General features: G+C 40.4%; 2 protein-coding genes across 2 annotated transcripts; one reads left to right on the top strand and one right to left on the bottom strand.

The window, feature by feature from the left end:
• Positions 1 to 385: 385 nt before the first annotated feature.
• LOC138135894 (lysosomal alpha-mannosidase-like) lies at positions 386 to 6309 on the bottom strand. The gene is made up of 13 exons (XM_069054859.1): positions 6143 to 6309; positions 4281 to 4384; positions 4131 to 4233; positions 3474 to 4081; positions 3293 to 3426; positions 2820 to 3242; positions 2575 to 2771; positions 2318 to 2529; positions 1950 to 2269; positions 1476 to 1897; positions 1298 to 1428; positions 1095 to 1244; positions 386 to 1046 (listed from the first exon to the last, which is right to left on the bottom strand). The coding sequence occupies exons 1-13, from the start codon at positions 6171 to 6173 to the stop codon at positions 837 to 839; spliced, it is 3045 nt and encodes a 1014-aa protein (XP_068910960.1). The 5' UTR covers positions 6174 to 6309; the 3' UTR covers positions 386 to 836.
• A 1649-nt stretch (positions 6310 to 7958) lies between these two features.
• LOC138135907 (insulin-like growth factor-binding protein complex acid labile subunit) lies at positions 7959 to 10881 on the top strand. Its single transcript, XM_069054883.1, has 2 exons — positions 7959 to 8292; positions 9249 to 10881. The coding sequence occupies exons 1-2, from the start codon at positions 8278 to 8280 to the stop codon at positions 10755 to 10757; spliced, it is 1524 nt and encodes a 507-aa protein (XP_068910984.1). The 5' UTR covers positions 7959 to 8277; the 3' UTR covers positions 10758 to 10881.
• Positions 10882 to 18119: the final 7238 nt, after the last annotated feature.

The raw sequence follows: 18119 nt of genomic DNA, 5'->3' as shown, positions 1-18119 counted from the left end.
ACACTAATCTTGAGACATTTGTAAACCCGGTGTTATTAGTACTTAATGCTATCGCAGATCGATCTTGCATGCATAATGCAAGATTGAAATTAAAATGTGAACCCCAAAATATTTTATCTTACATATTTTCCACAAAACGAGGCGTATAATCTTTTTTTATTGTTTTATTTAATTGAATTATTAATTTTTTTCAACAACTGCCCTCTGTATTTATCAACGTATTATTTTTTCACAGTGTCCTACGCATGTTTACCAATTTTTGCATGTTTCTTTTTTGCATTTTTATTTTTTCGTCCACTCCTCCCGATCATCTTTCCTTTCTGCGCCCTCGTTTTATTTTTGTTTTTACTTAAGCAGTGAAGAACAAACAAAAAGATATACCAAATAAAATTAACATTTTTAATGTATGAGATTATTATACAACAGTAAGAACGAGGAAGGCAGAGCTTTCGCTCACGCGAATTGCGTCCACGAAGCAGAGCTGAGGGGACGATGCAATTCAAGTGAACGAAAGCGGCTTTACTCTCGAGTGTCGTATTTTGTTTTGTTCGATACCTCCTTAGAAAGTGAGTCTGTAACTTTGTATTCAAAATTTTAAATAAAAATAAATCACATTTTTGGACAGATCTGATCAATAGCGTCAATAAAGTGGTTGTGTACACGTTGTATAAATTATACGAATGGATGACATGATATCAGAAAGAATTAGAAAAATTTACGAGTGAGTGAAAGACAGTGAGCGAAAAACGATGACCGAGAAGTGAACGAAAGAGAAACCTTCACCCACTGGAAACTATAGATACAGACTCACTTTCTAGGGAAATATTTTTGATTTGTCATTTTTTGGAACCCTTGATCAGAAACGTTCTGATCTGCATGGGGCTCAGTTCGATCTTTAAGGGATCATTGACGTCCAATCTCGTCAAAGGTGTCGGAAGCTGATCGTTCCAGATCAATTTTTCCTCTTCTTGGTAGTCACCGATCCACTGGTTGGCTCCCAGAGTAGTTTCACCGATTTCAGAAATACTAAACGTTGTGAAGAGATCCTGAAACAAAATTTACAATATGTACACGTCGCACCACCACAAAACTACTTCTAAGTGGATTGTGATTGGATTGGACAACACAGCGTCTTCGTCTTTTTCGAACATGTGTTCCAATCTCACGAGATAAGTGTTGTCCCTCCATGGTTCTAGAGTTAAGATTTGGACGTTCTCTGGAAGCGTTCTAGTCAGACCTTCGTACTGCAAACAAAATGTCATTAACTGACCCCTGCTATTGTGTTCTTCTTCTTCACCTTGAAATTGATCAGTTCTTGGGCCTTGTCCAACGAGTCCAAATCTCCACTGGTCGCATCACCTAGCAATACCCAAGGAGCTAGAAGTTTCTTATTTGCCAGGTCTCGCTCAACCGCAGCTGTGGATCTACCTAGAATTTTGTCTACAGGAGACTGTCACACCTTCCACACCAATTACCATATTGGCCGATGGAGTCTGCAGGACCGAAGACCAGATAGTGTTGCCCTCTAGCGTACAACCCTTTTCCGTACTCTTGTTCTCTGAGTGCCTCACCAACTCCATACCCGTCATCCCTTACCAGTCTCCTGTGGACCATCAATTCGATGACACCGTCGCTTAAGCTGGTACCACCTTGAGCTCTATCGTTCAAAACTGCCACCTCCAGGTTTCTTGCTTCGTCTTTGATCACTATTCTGCTCGTAACGGGGTAGTAGTTGCTAGAGATGGGCTCATCCTTCACGTCGTAGCTGTAGTCGCTCCTGGTGTTCAGTACTCGTTTGATTTGTTCCCGTCCGTTGGAGTCCGTGTAGAAGACGCCTTTGTTGAAAAACTTGTCCACGGTGAATCTTGTGATGATCTCTTTTCCGGCACTGTAGTCTCTGTTTAGAATGTCATCATCAAAACTTGGTACTGCGTGGTGGTAGTACCTACGATTGTAAATCTCCAACCAGCCAGTCGAATTCGATGTAACCTTCGTCACCCTTGTACACTCGAATGATCTGAGTCACCTCCGAACCGTACACTTGGAGTACTTCGTCGACGAGCTTCCCTTTCTTGGCTTTAACACTGATTTTTCCAGTTTTCACAGGTTGCGCTTGGCCTTTTGGCCGAAAGATGTAGGCACCTGAGGCTCGAGGGCTACCAGTCGCACCAGCATAATGCAAGAATTCTTGCGTCATACCCAAAGAGATTCCTTTTATGTTGACCGATTGCAGTCTTCCAGTAGAACCATCTATTCTAAATCCATTACTCTGCAGAAATCACCAATGTCAAAAGATACTAGTACCATACAAAACTACCTCAGTTCCATAGTAATCATCATCTGTAACATCCTGGAACCCCTGGACTTTTTCCATAATCCCTAGTTCTACTTTTTCAACATAGTAGACCTTTAGTCCCAATGGTGGTACTTGTTTGGCTGCAAAAACGAGCTCATTGGGACTTGGATCCGTTTTCTCTTGCACATGGTCGAAGCTTGAAAGGCTTTCACAGTTGTCGTAATCTTCAACACCTGAAGAACTGCATTAGAGTAGATTTGGCAAGAGTACTGTATTACCATCAGGTCCTGTTATATTGTAGTACTCGCCGTCAACTGGTACACGCACGTAATGAGTCACAGGGTGCGACGCCGGGTTGTACACGGTTACCACAAAACGATCTTTCTTCGTGGTCTCGCAAATACTCACGTTTGCCAACAAGCATGTAGAAAGCTTCAAATCGATTTCAGCTTCTGAGTACTTCTTCAAAAGATCTCTACAACAGTTTTTCTATTAAGGAGACAAAAGTATTTAAAGTACTGACCCAACGATGGTACCGGTTGGGACTTCAGCTTCTTTAATGGCTTGTGTGAGCAACCTGGCATAGTCTTGTGCAACAGCTTGCTTCTCAGTACCTGTGATAGCGTCATGATGTTGCATGATTCCCATGACCTCGCGCAAATCATTGATCGAGCTCTCTCTATCTTTTCCCAAGATTCTGGAAAAACTTGTCAACTGCTTGGTGGCTTGAAGAATGTTGTTTCCGAGTCTTTCGAATCGCTTGGATGTGGGTCTAGAGGTGAAGTACCCAGTCCAGAAGGAGTGTGCTTCTGACGCGTAGGGAAAAAAGTCGTCGGTCTTCTTTGTCAGCTCTAGAGATTTTCTGTTGACTTCGTCGTTGACAGCTTTGATGTAACAAGAAGGCGTAGAGTAGAAGACGTTGTAAGTTGGATGATCTTCGAAGCCTCTGAAAGTTGCGGTTCTAGAATGAGCAGCAAAGCATGACCAAGACGTTACTTGATGAGCTTATCCAAGTTGGAAAAGTTGATCTCGGCTGCTTGGTAGTTGAAATCTCCACCCATTGGTACCAAGAAATTCGTCGTCCGGTAGTAGCTCTTGTATTGGTTCATCTTTGCAGCAAATCCCTCAACCTTGAAAAACCAGTTGTACACTGAGTTCGCGTTTCGTAAGCTCATACCTTTCTTTTTAAATTGTACTCAGGACTCTTCTCGTCGTCGTTGATTGGCTCGTCGTGGCAGAGCACATCAAAGCAGTACCCATCGATAGTTCCGTAGAAATCCGGAAACATCGTCGTGAACAGTTCCGAGTTGTTCAAATTGGCACTGCCTTGCCATATGAAGTCCAAATTCTTCTCAGCCCGCCTCTTCTGTTTGTCCCTATAGTCCAGACGCCCAATCACCAGGCCTTGGAAGCCCAACTGGGTCAAAAGCGACGCGTGTTCCCTGCTGTGCCCAAACGGGTCGATCTGCCAGCCCACTTTAGGCCTTCCGCAGTCCCCAAAAGTATCATTCAGAAACCTAAAACCCCAAGTAAACTGGTCGATCGTCGAGTGGTAGTGCGAAGCCGCTTCGTCGTTCATCGACCAAGCCCCGTTGGTGATTTCCAATTGGCCGTTGTTGACCAACTCGATCACTTGCTGCTTGAAGGCGTCTTCTTGGTGTTGCCACCATTTCCAAAAGAAGGCGGTTTCGACTTGGATGTAGCGTCTGTGGGGGTGGCCTATCAAGGCTTCAATCGACGAGCTTATTATGTATTGGACTCCGGCGTACTGGATGTGTTTTTGCGCTGGAAAAAAAATTGTAGAAGAAGGAGAGTGATGGTAGATGGTTCTCACTTCCGTAGTAGTACTGGTCGACGGTTTTGAGCCAACCGACATCGTCGTGCGAGTGCGGGACCAGATGAATGTTGATTTTTTCTACATCTATGGGGTGGCAAGCCTTGAAATGCTAATGGAGGCTTTGCTTTTATTCTTAATGGGACTTACCTGACAAGTGGCAGGTCTGGCTTGCCTCTTGTAGGGTTTGGCTGCCGCGAATGCAAGATTTAACAATACCAAACAAATCAAAAGTCTAGTTCGCATTTTTGGATCTAAAATTTAATAAAAACGCTTTGTGTCGTGATGTTATATCATTGGAAATCGTTACATCTGTTGTCTGTTGATAAAGTATCAAAACCAGGCTTAACTATCTTTGACAAGATACCAATAATTGATTGATAAGTTGATAACACAAAAATGAAGGTTACATTCCTAATCTGGGATGATGATTTTACATCTAGATTATTTTTTATTGTCTTGTTTACTATCTATAGAAATTTACATAGGCACTATTGATCTTGTTGATATTTTCCATATCTATTTTTATCAAAATACCTCGAACGTACCTCTGAAATGTCCAGATCTGAGTTTTGTATAATATTTGTGGTAACCTCGTCAGTAGACATTTTTGAACATTTGGATCAAAAATCAGATTTTTTGGTACAAAAGGCTTCCTTTTTGCGTTATTGCTCAAGTCAAAAATATTTTTGAAAATTTTGATATCGTATTTTTTTCTCGAAATTACTGCAGTTGGCAAATCCAAAAAGTGATCAAAACCTTGCCGAATTCAATCTTCTGTTTTCAATTTCGTACAAAATTATTATTTTTGTGCACGCGTACGCGAAACGAGGACTTCACGTACCTGAAACAGGCCGCAAAATCCAATTTCGCGGCCGCTGCTTTTAACGACGGTCGTTAGAGTAAACGTTTTTTTTTAATGTTTGATACAAATCACTAATAAGAGTTTCGATGTAGATTTTTCTCTCGGTACTTTAAAGAAGGATTTCGCGGCCTTTCTTTTTTTTTTTTTTTAGATACAGTAAACCCTCGATAAGACGCACTCGGATTATACGAACACCCGGATAATACGAATAAAAATGTGGCCCCGACCAATGCAATACAGTGTTTTATGAGATTTTTCTCGGTTAATACGAATTTTCGTTATGACGAACTACGAACTAAATTTTAGAACACTGAGACTAAAAATCCCTTTTAAGACGAACAAATTTGTGGTGGGGGACATACACACAGGTGTTCCAGAGTTGCGAAAAAGCTCTATAACTTGTTTGTTATTAAAGATATCAATTTTTTTGGGAATATTTGCCTCATCTATTGAGTGTTTACTCAACAACCTGCTCAGTCACATATGCCTACTGCGATTTTTTAAACATAACAAACTAAAAATGTCAAAAACTAAGTTTTTTCAAATGGCACCCCGTATTTATTATTGCACTGGTCGAAAGCTTTTTTGACAAGCTTTTCAACGGTATAGGTCGAATCTGAAAATCTAGGGTGCTATCCTAAAGTCACTAAATTGGGAGCAACTTTTCCGCTAAGGACAATTCCACAGAATATGATATACGTTTTTTTAGAGACGCTTTGTACATATATGCATGTAATAACTCGGTTATGACGAACTTCGTTACTACGAACATACAATATCCTGGTCCCTTCGAGTTCGTCTTATCGAGGGTTTACTGTATTACTGCGAATTTTATTACTTGCAGTAATATACAACCAACAATACACTAGCGAGAACGCTTTATCTACACCGTGAACTGTTTTCGCAATTGGTTTTCAACGAGCGACCAAGAAAAATTCTCATTTATCTGAAAGTGTTGTAGGTTCAAAGACATGATAACACGCGGAAAACAATCTTCAGAAGACAATAATAACTCCAAGGTTAAGAATGAACAAAAATAAATAATATTTTTCGTATGACGGCATTCTTTTTAATGTTTTGGTTTTTGGAACTCCAGGTTCAAAGACTTTATTCCAATTAAAAAAATAATTCGTGCGGACACACTTACCGATATTACAAAAACCAGATTTTTGGTGCATCAAATTCGAAACTGATTTTTAAAGAATCAAGTTTGTGATGAATTGAAAATTCCCTCTTCAACAGTTGTGTTTCGGAGGTTTAATAACACTTCTGCAGAAGACTACAAAATCATTGCCTGGTCAATAAACAACTAAATTGATTGATGTTTAATTCGGCGAAGAGGGGTTTCTCAAATCGATGATAGAAACCTTGTTTGTTGCCTATCCCAAGAATAATTAATTCGTGATTACAGCCTGCCATATAGATAACACTATTGGCAACGTTTATTGGTATTTTCCGGAGTTTTTCATGTGATTTTGTTTTGGACTAAGCAGAAAACTTTTAAACGCTTGTTACGTCGATGCTGGAAGAGAACTCGTTAAAATATCAGCCACAAAGCACATTCAGGCTGAATGGCTTTCTGATCGTTAATGACTACCACTTCAGTGGCGCTCAAAGAATATGAATAAATTGCACCGAATGAGAATTTCACGTCCATCCTGAAAGCGCGCAGATATTTTTATCAATCGCGTCCATTGTGAGTAGCTCAGTTTTTTTCTCTGGCGATAGCTGCATCCTCGGTGAATTGAAATGCGCTTTTTCCAGCACAGGTCAACGGGATACCACAGCGATAGCGATTTATCTCCTAGTCTTAACACGTTGTTTTTCCTGCTACGCTTGCGATAATTTTATCTCAAATATTTCGTAAGCAGCAGTTTGTCCCGATTTGTCACTTTTTTATTAGGAAAACATTAAAAACTGTCGTTACTGCAAACGGTGCAGCACAATTTTGAAAAATTGTAGAAAGTCGCAACCGACGTATTTGGCTCTATCGGATGACCTTCACAGAAATCACATGTGTAGGTGACATGTGCACATGCCATGACAGCTGAGGAAGTCTTCATCCGCTTGCACGTCACAGTTTACCACGATATAGGAGGACAAACTCCGATGATAAATTTTAGGAATTAAATGAAAATCATCTTCTTGCACATTTACTGGTTTTCGTACAAGTGGGAAGTTTACACGCACGACCGCAGCAAGTGTTCTAATCCACCTGCTTTATCCATAATAATCCAAAGTGTAACGCAGCGAGGCCAATAATTACAAGGAGGGTGAAAAGCTATTGTCGCATGACCTGATGCATTTAATCTCCTGTTTTGATAAAGCTTGTTATTTTTCTTCACATTTTATATCCGCGATCGTTGTTTTTGTCTACTTCCTTTGCAAACATCTGCATGCAATGTGCAGTGATATGGGAATTGGTTATTTACGGAAAAATTCAAATAAACATAATAAAAATGGTAAAGTATCTGCAGTAAAGATTTTAACTGTCTTCTGATTTGTCGTGACATCTTTTTTGTTCCACAGGACGAGACAAAAATGTATAATGTCTTTGTAAACGTATTCAATTTTTTTAGTCCAATTTAATATTTTCCCGCTTTCTTTTACTTGATTATTTTTTCAGCATGTTTCCGTCACGTGTCACTAAAAATGCTTCATCTCTGTTGTAAAAATCTAAATATTTGAAATTGATTTATGTATGTTTGGCTTGCTCAATCAGCACAAATGTACAGTTGAGAGCCGCAAAACTGGTGCATCGCCCGAATTTGCACATTCCTGTTAAGTTTTTGACATTTACGACTTGTCAGTGGCACTTTTCCTGTTGACCTTCCTGGGAGCAACCGCTCCGCCTTAGATACTCACTTATCAACGTAAATACATTGTTTTGGAGAACTAATTGTCTGTCGATTCAGTATCAACACGTGATAAAACTCGTCAGTCTTTATCTTGCACATTCTGGGTTAACATCGGACCTAGAATCCTCGCCGGAACCTAATCAAGAATTCAAACAAAACAAGACCCCGATCAATTACTCAAATAATAACTTTCCAAGAACTGTACGAGATAACATTTTGTTTATTACAAATAATGCAAATGATAAGTGCCCCCGACCAAACTCGCCACAAACGAGACCATTCTCGCACAGGGAATCGTTCGGAAATGGTGCACAGATTTTATTAGCGCGTTATCATTTCCTCACTCATTTTCTTCCCGTTCAGCTGTCAGTCACGCGCGTCCTCCGCTTTGTTGGTGTTTTGCTGGACCAGTTACAAAAGGAAAATGTTCGACCTCAAGGTAAGTTTCCACTTTGCCAATTTTCACGAAAATTCAGTGAGCGGAAATTTTTGCCGCGATATGTACGTTTCAAATTAGTACCAGAGCAATCTCCACTATTCTACGCAGACAAGATAATGTGGCGGTCGTCAACACACCAACAGATAAAAGAGTCAAAGGTGATAGGTCATACTTTGGAAAAAACGATTTTCAGTACTGCTCGTACCGGGTACGGGATTTTTTTCGTTCGGAGTTTAGACCCGCGTATCTTGCCCCAGAACAACCACCCGCAAGTGTCAAGTCAGAAGGTGTTGACAGTTTTCTTTCCAAAACCTTTGGTACCAATTTGGGTACCAAGAACAAAAATCACACTACGTATTCTCACACCTTTGGTACCAATTTGGGTACCAAGAACAAAAATCACACTACGTATTCTCACAACAAACACAGAAAGAATGATAAAATGTGCAGGTACCAGAACTGTACCTTGAGTGGTTCCAAGTGGTTTAAGTTTTTTGGAAAAATGTAAAAAAGTAGTACCGCAGCTGATACGAGTTTTTTGAACCTGATATAAATACAGAATTGTTGATTCGGAGACATTTTTATTATTTTTGGGTTCTTGATGGTTGGCAATTTTTGAAAGTACCACTTGCTTGTGTAAAATTTGGGAACCGTTATCTCTGAGCTTGTGAAAAATAAAAAAGTCGATTTTTATCCTATAAAGTTACAAAGTAACCAAATAACGGAGAGTATTGACCTTTGTAACAAGTGTATAAATAAACACGGTACCACGAGACATCAGGTACCTTATTTTTATCTGATAAAGCAAACCAGATAGAGTTTGTTTGTTTATTGAATAGGAAATGTTGTCTCGACGGTGAAGATTAGCTCCATGTATTTTTGGAAAAACAAGTCAAAAACGTAATTTTTTCTAATCAGTTAACATTACTCATATTGCATTATGTTGTTTTTTCCAGTTGTTATCTTTATCCTTGTTATTGGTGCTGGCCCTTCCCCCTTCCAGCGGCCTCTACACCCGCTTATCAAGCTTCGACTTGATGAAATGCTCTTACGGCGAGCGTGGCTCCCTAACCGCCACCTGCGTCAACGCCACCACCAACTACTTCAAAAACACCCCGTACAGATTCGACCACTTGGACGAAACCCTCCGCTGCTTGAACTGCTCCCTCAACATCTTGGAAAGTGGCAGTTTCGACATCTCTGGAAACCAAATCAAGAATCTGGATCTGTCCAACAGCCTGATCAGTAACATCCGCCAGAAGGCGTTCGTCGGCCTCATCTTCTTGCAGCGCTTGATCCTCGCCAACAACGACATCAAGTCCATCTACCCCGGCACCTTCTCCGGCGTCAAGAAGATCAACTACGTGGACCTGGAGAACAACTCGATCAGTATTCTGTCGGACGACGGCTTCCTGGAGCTGATCAGTCTGGAGACGCTCAATTTGAGACACAACCAGATCAAGAGCTTCGCCAAGTGGTCGTTCCGGGGCTTGGTGCATCTGGAGATGCTCGACTTGAGCTACAACGAGGTCGGCGAGTTCAAAGAGGTGTTCAATAATCTGACAGCGCTGAAGCTGCTGGATTTGAGCCACAACAAGATCTCGGTGCTGAATGCGAACGAGTTCGACAATTTGACGTCGCTTCTTGAGATCAGGTTCCACCACAACCACATCACGAGCATCCCAGCGTTGGAGTTCTTCTCGATGAGCAAACTGCGCAGGCTGGATCTGTCGTTCAACGCGATCGACAAGATAATCGCGGGGTCCTTCAACGGTCTCTACAATCTGGAAGATCTGGATTTGAGCTTCAACAATATCGCGGAGGTCCCGCAGAAGACGTTGCAGAGCCTCCACTACCTCCAGCACTTGAACATCTCCAACAACAAGTTGTCGGTCTTCCAGACGGGACTCTACTCTGGCCTCCCCCAGCTCAGGGTGTTGAACTTCTCGCAGAACGCCATAGAAGACATCGAGATCACCGGAGTGTTCTCGCTCGACAGTCTCGACACTCTGGATTTCTCCGCCAACAACATCACCTACGTGGACTACGTCAGGCTGATCTCGAGACTCCCCAAAATCTCCTATCTCAACCTGGAGGACAACTATCTCCCTTGCGGGTTGGAGAAAGACATGGAAAATTACTTCGCCGAAGACAATTTCAAATTCTTGCTCTACAGCAGCAAACCAGGCGGTGTTAAGTGCGTGGATACTCCAGTGGCGCCAGTCGCCAGACACGACTACCGCAAAAACAGTGTGGTTGAAGAAACGTCGGTCGAATCGAGCAGTGCGAATGTTTGGATCTTCGTTTTGATCGGAATCACTCTGCTTTTGGTCTGCGTTCTCTACTATATCCAGCTCCGGACTTATCAGGAAATGAGGTCTCTCTCTATTAAGCGGAGCACGTCCGAAGCCCAGCTCATTTCGTCCGAGCTGGAAGCGAGAGATAACGACTTTTTGAAAGAGTAAATCGACAAGAATGTGTACATAAAACTATTATGTTGATATTTTAGGTCTAGGCTAGGGTTTTAATACGTCCAATAAGGACCTCATTTTTTACAGGCTGTAAGTCCAAAATAAAGAGTAAAATGAAGGGGTTTTTTATTTACCCGAGCAAAAATCAACATTTTTGAAGTATGTACCTACTTGAAATTATTTGCTAAAGATTTGTTGAAATTAAAAACCTTGAAATGGTACTACTTTGCAAGTTATTGTGGTACTACCTTGCAAGATATTGTGGTACTACTTTGGAAGTTATTATGAAATGGTACCGAATTAGGTGGTACAATGTTGATTAGGCAACCAACGATACTGACGTGTTTGTCATTGGCAAACTTTTTAATCTGAGGAAATACTAGATGTATAAAGAGTAATTTTATTCTAAGAGAACATTCTTTGTGCTTTCAGTTTTTGAGAAATATACTTCTCTTTTGTTTTGACGCTTTGTTGAAATACGGGGTGTCTCAGCTAACACTTTCGAGCCTAATATTTCGGTTATTTGCCAACTGATTTTTATGAAATTTAAAATGCAGATATTTTAGACCGTGAAAATTATGTGCGATTATTATTAGATTGTTAAACAATAAAAAATAGGGGTCTACACAAACAATTAAGTAAATCACTTGTCTGATTCAACGAAAAGATTAGATTTTGTCGTTAAAAATGTAATGTAAAATTTGAAGGTATTTGAGCAGTTACCTTTTGAAACAATTGATGATTAATTGCCAAGCGACATTTTGTACACCCTTTAAAGTCTGTCAAAATTGGGCGCGCTTTATTAGAAACGTCAAATTGAGAAAATTGATTGAAAATGCTCTAAAAATTGACTACAGCGGCAGAAATTTCAATATTGTTGAAAAAGGAATTTCAATGACACAGTTCGTTTTCTCGTGGAACACTATCCAAATGTAGACTTTACAAAATGTAAGGTTATGAGAGTCGTCAATTTATTTGAAGACACAGGAAGCGTACATGAACTAAATTACGTACCTTGCTAAAATATCCCGATCGTGTTTTAGTCCTTTATGGAAGAATTAAAGCATCCAGTATAATAAATTACGTCCAAATGTTGTCTTTAACTTTGTAAGTGTTTGTAAGGTTAGCAAGATAAACGTCAAATATGTCACCTGCGCTTTTGCGAAAAGGGATGACCAAAATTCTGCAAAATTGCGCGTTTGTTTCATACGCGTCTACGTTTTTGCATTTGCAGCCACGTTTAACACAGTTTTTTGCTTTTTTCTTGCAAACCAGACGTCTTTCAAGGACGAGTTTTTCCCTACAGCATTTTTTATTGACGATCAATTTTGTATGTAAATCTTAATAGATTCAACATTTTAAAAAAGCATGTAAAAATTACGTTTTTAAGACTTGGGTGATTGCATTAATGGGATTTTATTCTTCACCGTCTAAAATATCTGCATTTTAAATTTCACAAAAATCCGCTGGAAAATAACCGAGTTATTGGGCTCGAAAGTCTTAGCTGAGACACTCTGTATAGTAATAATTGAATTTCTTTCGTTGGGGTTTTAGCGCAAAGCATCATTAAAAACAGCTTTATCACAAATTACAAGTAAAAGGTCTGTTAAAAAGACAACTTTATTTACAAACAAGAGCGATTGGTAAAAAACAAAATGGACTAATAAAAATGAAACGAGAACGATAAATCAACAGTGGCTCACTCCTCAAAATTGTTGTCAGAAGATAAATCGTGGGAGAGCAAAATAAAAAAGTAAGAGCTCATCAAAAACAAAATAAACATCAGAGAGCAGGAATATTGTAAAAAGCGTGCACGTATGCGGAGGAATTAAAGTGGAATAAAAATAAACGTTGCAGATGAAAATACAGATCAATGAAAGCCACCAACAGGTAACATCATTAGAACCGTGAAAACATGTGACGCAACCGAGCTGGAAGAAGTGCAGCTCCCAATTGATTACCAATCTGTAATGTTTGCACTTTTTGCGACGGATAGGTCCCCAAATCGCAACTTGGCCCATGAATGAAGTTACGCTAGAAATTACGATCCGGAGCCCGCTCCGGAGCCGGATCGATAGAGGTGAGAGCGCCACCTGGTGCCGGGTCTCGCAGTCGCGCCAAATGGGCCAAGGTTGGCGAGTCCCAATTTCCTGCGGAGTCCTGCTTCAATCCCGGCCGAGCTTTCGCAGGATCCCTCGCACGTCACGCCGAATTGTATTATATTAATGACGCTTTTTCCTGCGCCACTTTCTTCCAGCTTAATTAACTCTCTTTAATCTCTTTTTTAATAAAACTTCTGAATGGGAAATGACGGATTGATTAAGCGCCCGGTCAGCAATTTAGAGCTTCTCACGGCTCTGACAGTTGGGTAACAAGACGCAGATAGATTCGGGTGCTGAAAATTATTCGTGTGCAGCAAAAAGCTCGCTCGAGTGGCTGCGACTCCCATTTTTTGCACCACACTAAAATTGTGTGGCGGTCAGGTCGACAAACTAGACCAGTTGAACGTCCCACACGCTTTTTCTTATCTGGCAAAAGTTTCTGGAAACTGCCTTCATCCAGATTCCTGCCCAGATACTCATCTGTAACAACTGCGGAACGATCTGCACAAAAGAAAACAAAACCGACACACCTCGCTTGCAGGAAATGCATCCGCTGCACCGAGAGCCAATTCTTTCGCATTTGGACATAATTGTCTTGATGGCGCTGGATCGAACCGCCCCCGACGTGTCTCCTGGAGCTCTCTAAATAATTCCGCAGGAGTAGCGGATTAATTTCAAAAGAGATGAAGTTATTATCCGGCGGCAGGACGTGAGTGCGTGAGTAATGGTGTCGGTCGGTGGGATAGAGTCGATGGTCCGTGTACCAGATGCGCAACAGAGATAAATGGCCCTACGTGCGACATGTTCCACTGTACTGGCCATTAATTACGTCCCTGTGATGCTATTATCCGACAGGAACGGCACCAATTTCCTATTTATCCAGTCCTATTGCGAATCACGTCCTTTCCAGGACAAACACGGCGCGCGCCCGTAATTGAAAAGGATGCAGCAGGAGCGAATGCCGGTTTGGAATTCGACTCCTGTTGATGGTGCAGCGGGGGCGGTCGATACAACTGTTTGACTCAGTGGTAAATGCAGACAAGATGTTTCTCAAGTCTTTCAACGAACAAATCTGACTTGATCCTCCTCGCTTTTTGCTCTTTTTGCGACGATTTAGTTTTTATTCTAAGTTATATAATTGTAAAGCCCCTTGTTTTTAGGCAACCAAGTAATCACATCAATTTACCTTTAACACAGTACAGTTACGCTGTGTATTGTTGGTTGCAAATTGCACATGCAACGCCCCGGCACGATCTTGGATGCCGTTTGAAGAGTTTATGGTCCCCTCGACGTTATAAAATAGAAATAATCTCCTATTAAGCGTTTCCATTTTCGGTTTTCTCCAAGTTATTATTTAGTTAGTGTTTGGGACGATAAAAGTGAATTACTCTAAGTATTATAAACGAGTTTCCTCCAGTGGAACGTTCAAAAATGATAAGTAGATTAGACGCAACTTTGACAAGATAAATTGATAATTTATTCACAGATTTATTGATAAAAGTTGGACTGGAACAATTTCGAAATGGAAGAGAGTCATTCGTGGGGCGCCACTCGACTTCCTCCCCTTTCAGTATTGAGACACGGTCTTTATTGTGGGTCCGCATCTTATCTTATCTGGTTAGTCGATCGCCCTTATTTACATCACTTTCCACAAAGCCGCCGCCTGATAAGCTTTTATCGGACATTGGCTCACCATCGACGGGGAAAACATCCACTTCATCCCTCTGTTCCTGTAACGGAGTCGTGTCGGAACGGGACTAATCAAGAGCAGACCGCACTGACTCGCTGCAAACCACTCCATTACACAGATCTGCAATAATTGAATGATGTAAATGTCAGAATCGGCTGCAGGACTACACATCACGACACCGTGCCCATAATTGGGTCAGCAAACCGTATAATGTACGACCATTAGAGGGAGAAACGACTCAGAATGACAGAACATTTTATTATTGTTGTTGCCGCCTCGCTGATACCTGCACCGCGCTACAAATCCGGACTTAACCAATAAATTCGGACATTATGACGTAACTTATCCGAGAGAACGGAGAGTTTTATTGAGGATGAAATTGGACACGAGCGTCGCTGAGATATGGCGGAATAACATGTAAGGATGTGTGCGATGATGGTTGTCGCCGCAAGAGATGTTTCGGTGGAGTCTTTGACCTGCGAGGCGTGCTCGTGAAAAAATCGCGAGTGGATGAAGGGAAGGTTCCTGGAAGTTGCAAATTGGACGTGGACCCGTCGTTCTTAATTATTTCGAGCGTGGGCTCAGCCGAAAATGTGTTCATCATTTGGAACACTCCGAAGAGGAGGACGGGGGCGGGTCTGGCGCAGTTTGGGGCTCGGAGGTGTTCGGAGGAGTGTAAGGAAACTAGGAAATGTTGCGCAATATGGCTCTAAGAATTTTTGTGGTGGTGTTTGGAACTGAAGTGTAAAAGTATCAAGATCGAAATTGTCTGAAAGATCTATGGCGTAAAAATTAAGAGAATAGTAAATGTGGAATTGGCATTTCAAAGAAAAAAAGAAAGTGTTTATACTTTTACGATTTTTATTGACAAACTGATACGATATACAACAAACGAAAAGCAATAATTTTGTCTAAAGTCAATATAAATATGAAAATTACTATACTGATGTTAAGAAATAGGAGGAAGCATTGGAGAAAGTAAATATTGACAAAAAAAAAAAACAAGACGAAGAAGGAAAGAAGAAAACAAATACATATTTCAGTTATAAATCAAGATAGAGTCGTTTTTTATATTAATCGATATAAACGTCTATTTTCAATACTGCTGGATTTAGATAACATTTTACCAAGAAAATATTAATATGTTTATACAGGGTGTCTCAGCTAAGACTTTCGAGCCTAATAACTCAGTTATTTTCCAGCGGATTTTTGTGAAATTTAAAATGCAGATATTTTAGACGGTGAACAATAAAATCCCACCCAAGTCTTAAAAACGTAATTTTTACATGCCTTTTTAAAATGTTGAATCAATTAAGATTTATATAAAAAATTGATCGTCAATAAAAAATGCTGTAGGGAAAAACTCGTCCTTGAAAGACGTCTGGTTTGCAAGAAAAAAGCAAAAACTGTGTTAAACGTGGCTGCAAATGCAAAAACGTAGACGCGTATGAAACAAACGCGCAATTTTGCAGAATTTTGGTCATCCCTTTTCGCAGAAGCGCAGGTGACATATTTGACGTTTATTTTGCTAACCTTACAAACACTTACAAAATTAAAGACAACATTTGGACGTAATTTATTATACTGGATGTTTTAATTCTTCCATAAAGGACTAAAACACGATCGGGATATTTTAGCAAGGTTCACGTACGCTTCCTGTGTCTTCAAATAAATTGACGACTCTCATAACCTTACATTTTGTAAAGTCTACATTTGGATAGTGTTCCACGAGAAAACGAACTGTGTCATTGAAGTTCTTACGACACTCTCCATAGGCAATTTTTTTTTCCTTTTTCAACAATATTGAAATTTCTGCCGCTGCAGTCTATTTTTAGAGTATTTTCAATCAATTTTCACAATTTGACGTTTCTAATAAAGCGCGCTCAATTTTGACAGACTTTAAAGGGTGTACAAAATGTTGTTTGGCAATTAATCATCAATTCTTTCAAAAGGTAACTGCTCAAATACCTTCAAATTTTACATTACATTTTTAACGACAAAATCTAATCTTTTCGTTGAATCAGACAAGTGATTTACTTAATTGTTTGTGTAGACCCTCATTTTTTAATGTTTAACAATCTAATAATAATCGCGCATAATTTTCGATAAAGGAAACATGTGTTAAAATTACATTTTTTAACTTGAGGTAATTTTATTATTACTAATTGAACCTTCACGGTCTAAAATATCTGCATTTTAAATTTCATAAAAATCCGTTGGCAAATAACCGAGATATTAGTTTCGAAAATCTTAGCTGAGACACCCTGTATAATAATCTAATCTAATAACGTTTTTAAAAACATTATAAAAATAGTTATTGCAGCATGTGTATAACGCATCATTTTTTTGTAAGTGGGAAGTTTATATACACGAACGCAGCAAGTAGGTATTGTAATTCCACGTTTCGAAATAGCTTTATACATGAGTTGCATATATAATTTTTTGCAACATTATTGTCCCTGTAAAATAAAATTATTGCGAAATAGTAAAAGAGTAGAAGTGAGTCTTTTTGTGGAAACCCCAGAGACTGGAGACCGAGACGAAGTTGAGGTCGCAACTGGGCGAATTATTTTTATTAATAATATTAACCCTCACAAGCTCTTGTCTCTAGTGAGCACCCTGTTGTACTCCCTTAAAGTACCTTCTTCTGTGGTTTTTTGACGGTTTCTGGAATCAAGCACATGAAACAGGTTTTTTTACTTTGTGTTGGTTTGGTCGGCATGGTTCGAAAACCCTTCCTCACCCCACATGGGTCACCCTGCACACTCTGCCTGGCACTTACGGCATTCATCGCTGATGTCGTGCTGCCGCAATTAAACGGCGCCTCGCTAATTGAAAAACTTGGCGAAATTCAATTGGACCCGGGTCAGCAGCACAAGCGGTCCCGTCGTGTTATGACACGATTATAAATGTAATCAGATGCAGATGGGGCAGGATCGCTGGACCAAAAGCGAGATTTTATCGCACAAATGCCCCCAAGCTCTACACATTCTTGGTTCTTGTTTACTGCGTCTTCAAACCGATCCGATCGGTCCAACATCGGCGGAACATTTTTGGGTCCGTGCTAAAAGCAGCGTTTAAAATCAAGGTCGCATTGATTGATAATTATCTCGGTGGTATCTGGAACACGAGTGAGACACTCGAAATGGGTCAGTCCTGATTGCACCAAGTCTGAGGACCGCGGTCTTCAATTATGCTCCATTGAGGCTGCTTAAGCTGCTGCTTCACCCTCGTTGTGGCGTCATTACGTGCGTTTCATGACTGCAACAACGATCCGGGGGTTGTTTGTTGGCGAAAAACTTAAAAAAGAAAAAACTAGTTAGATTCACCCTTTGGCACAAATACAACCCGCCATCTCCATTCTACTACTCCAATAATTACATCTACACTCACACTTAAATCGCAAAACTCCTCATTCCAACTCTGCACGAAAATTGCTGTAAATTAAGTCAACTTTAATTGAATTAACCCCAAATTAAAACTTCCCGAAGTAGATATCGTGTGACCGCGCCAAGAGGTGCAATGCAAATGGATCCGAAACTTTCCACTTTTCCTGCAGCTTCC

This window comes from Tenebrio molitor, chromosome 1, assembly GCF_963966145.1.
Source record: "Tenebrio molitor chromosome 1, icTenMoli1.1, whole genome shotgun sequence".
Classification (NCBI taxonomy): domain Eukaryota; kingdom Metazoa; phylum Arthropoda; class Insecta; order Coleoptera; family Tenebrionidae; genus Tenebrio; species Tenebrio molitor.
Note: the sequence above shows the minus strand (reverse complement) of the source record. Positions and strands in the feature narration are given on the sequence as shown.

Bases quoted from the DNA above. Each gene is read 5' to 3' on its own strand.
- LOC138135894 (XM_069054859.1), bottom strand. From the start codon at position 6,173: ATGCACCAAAAATCTGGTTTTTGTAATATCG. The intron at 4,385-6,142 runs GTAAGTGTGTCC...ATTAAATTTTAG, and splicing joins ATCTGGTTTTTGTAATATCG to ATCCAAAAATGCGAACTAGA. The intron at 1,898-1,949 runs GTAGGTACTACC...CATTCTAAACAG, and splicing joins CTGGTTGGAGATTTACAATC to AGACTACAGTGCCGGAAAAG.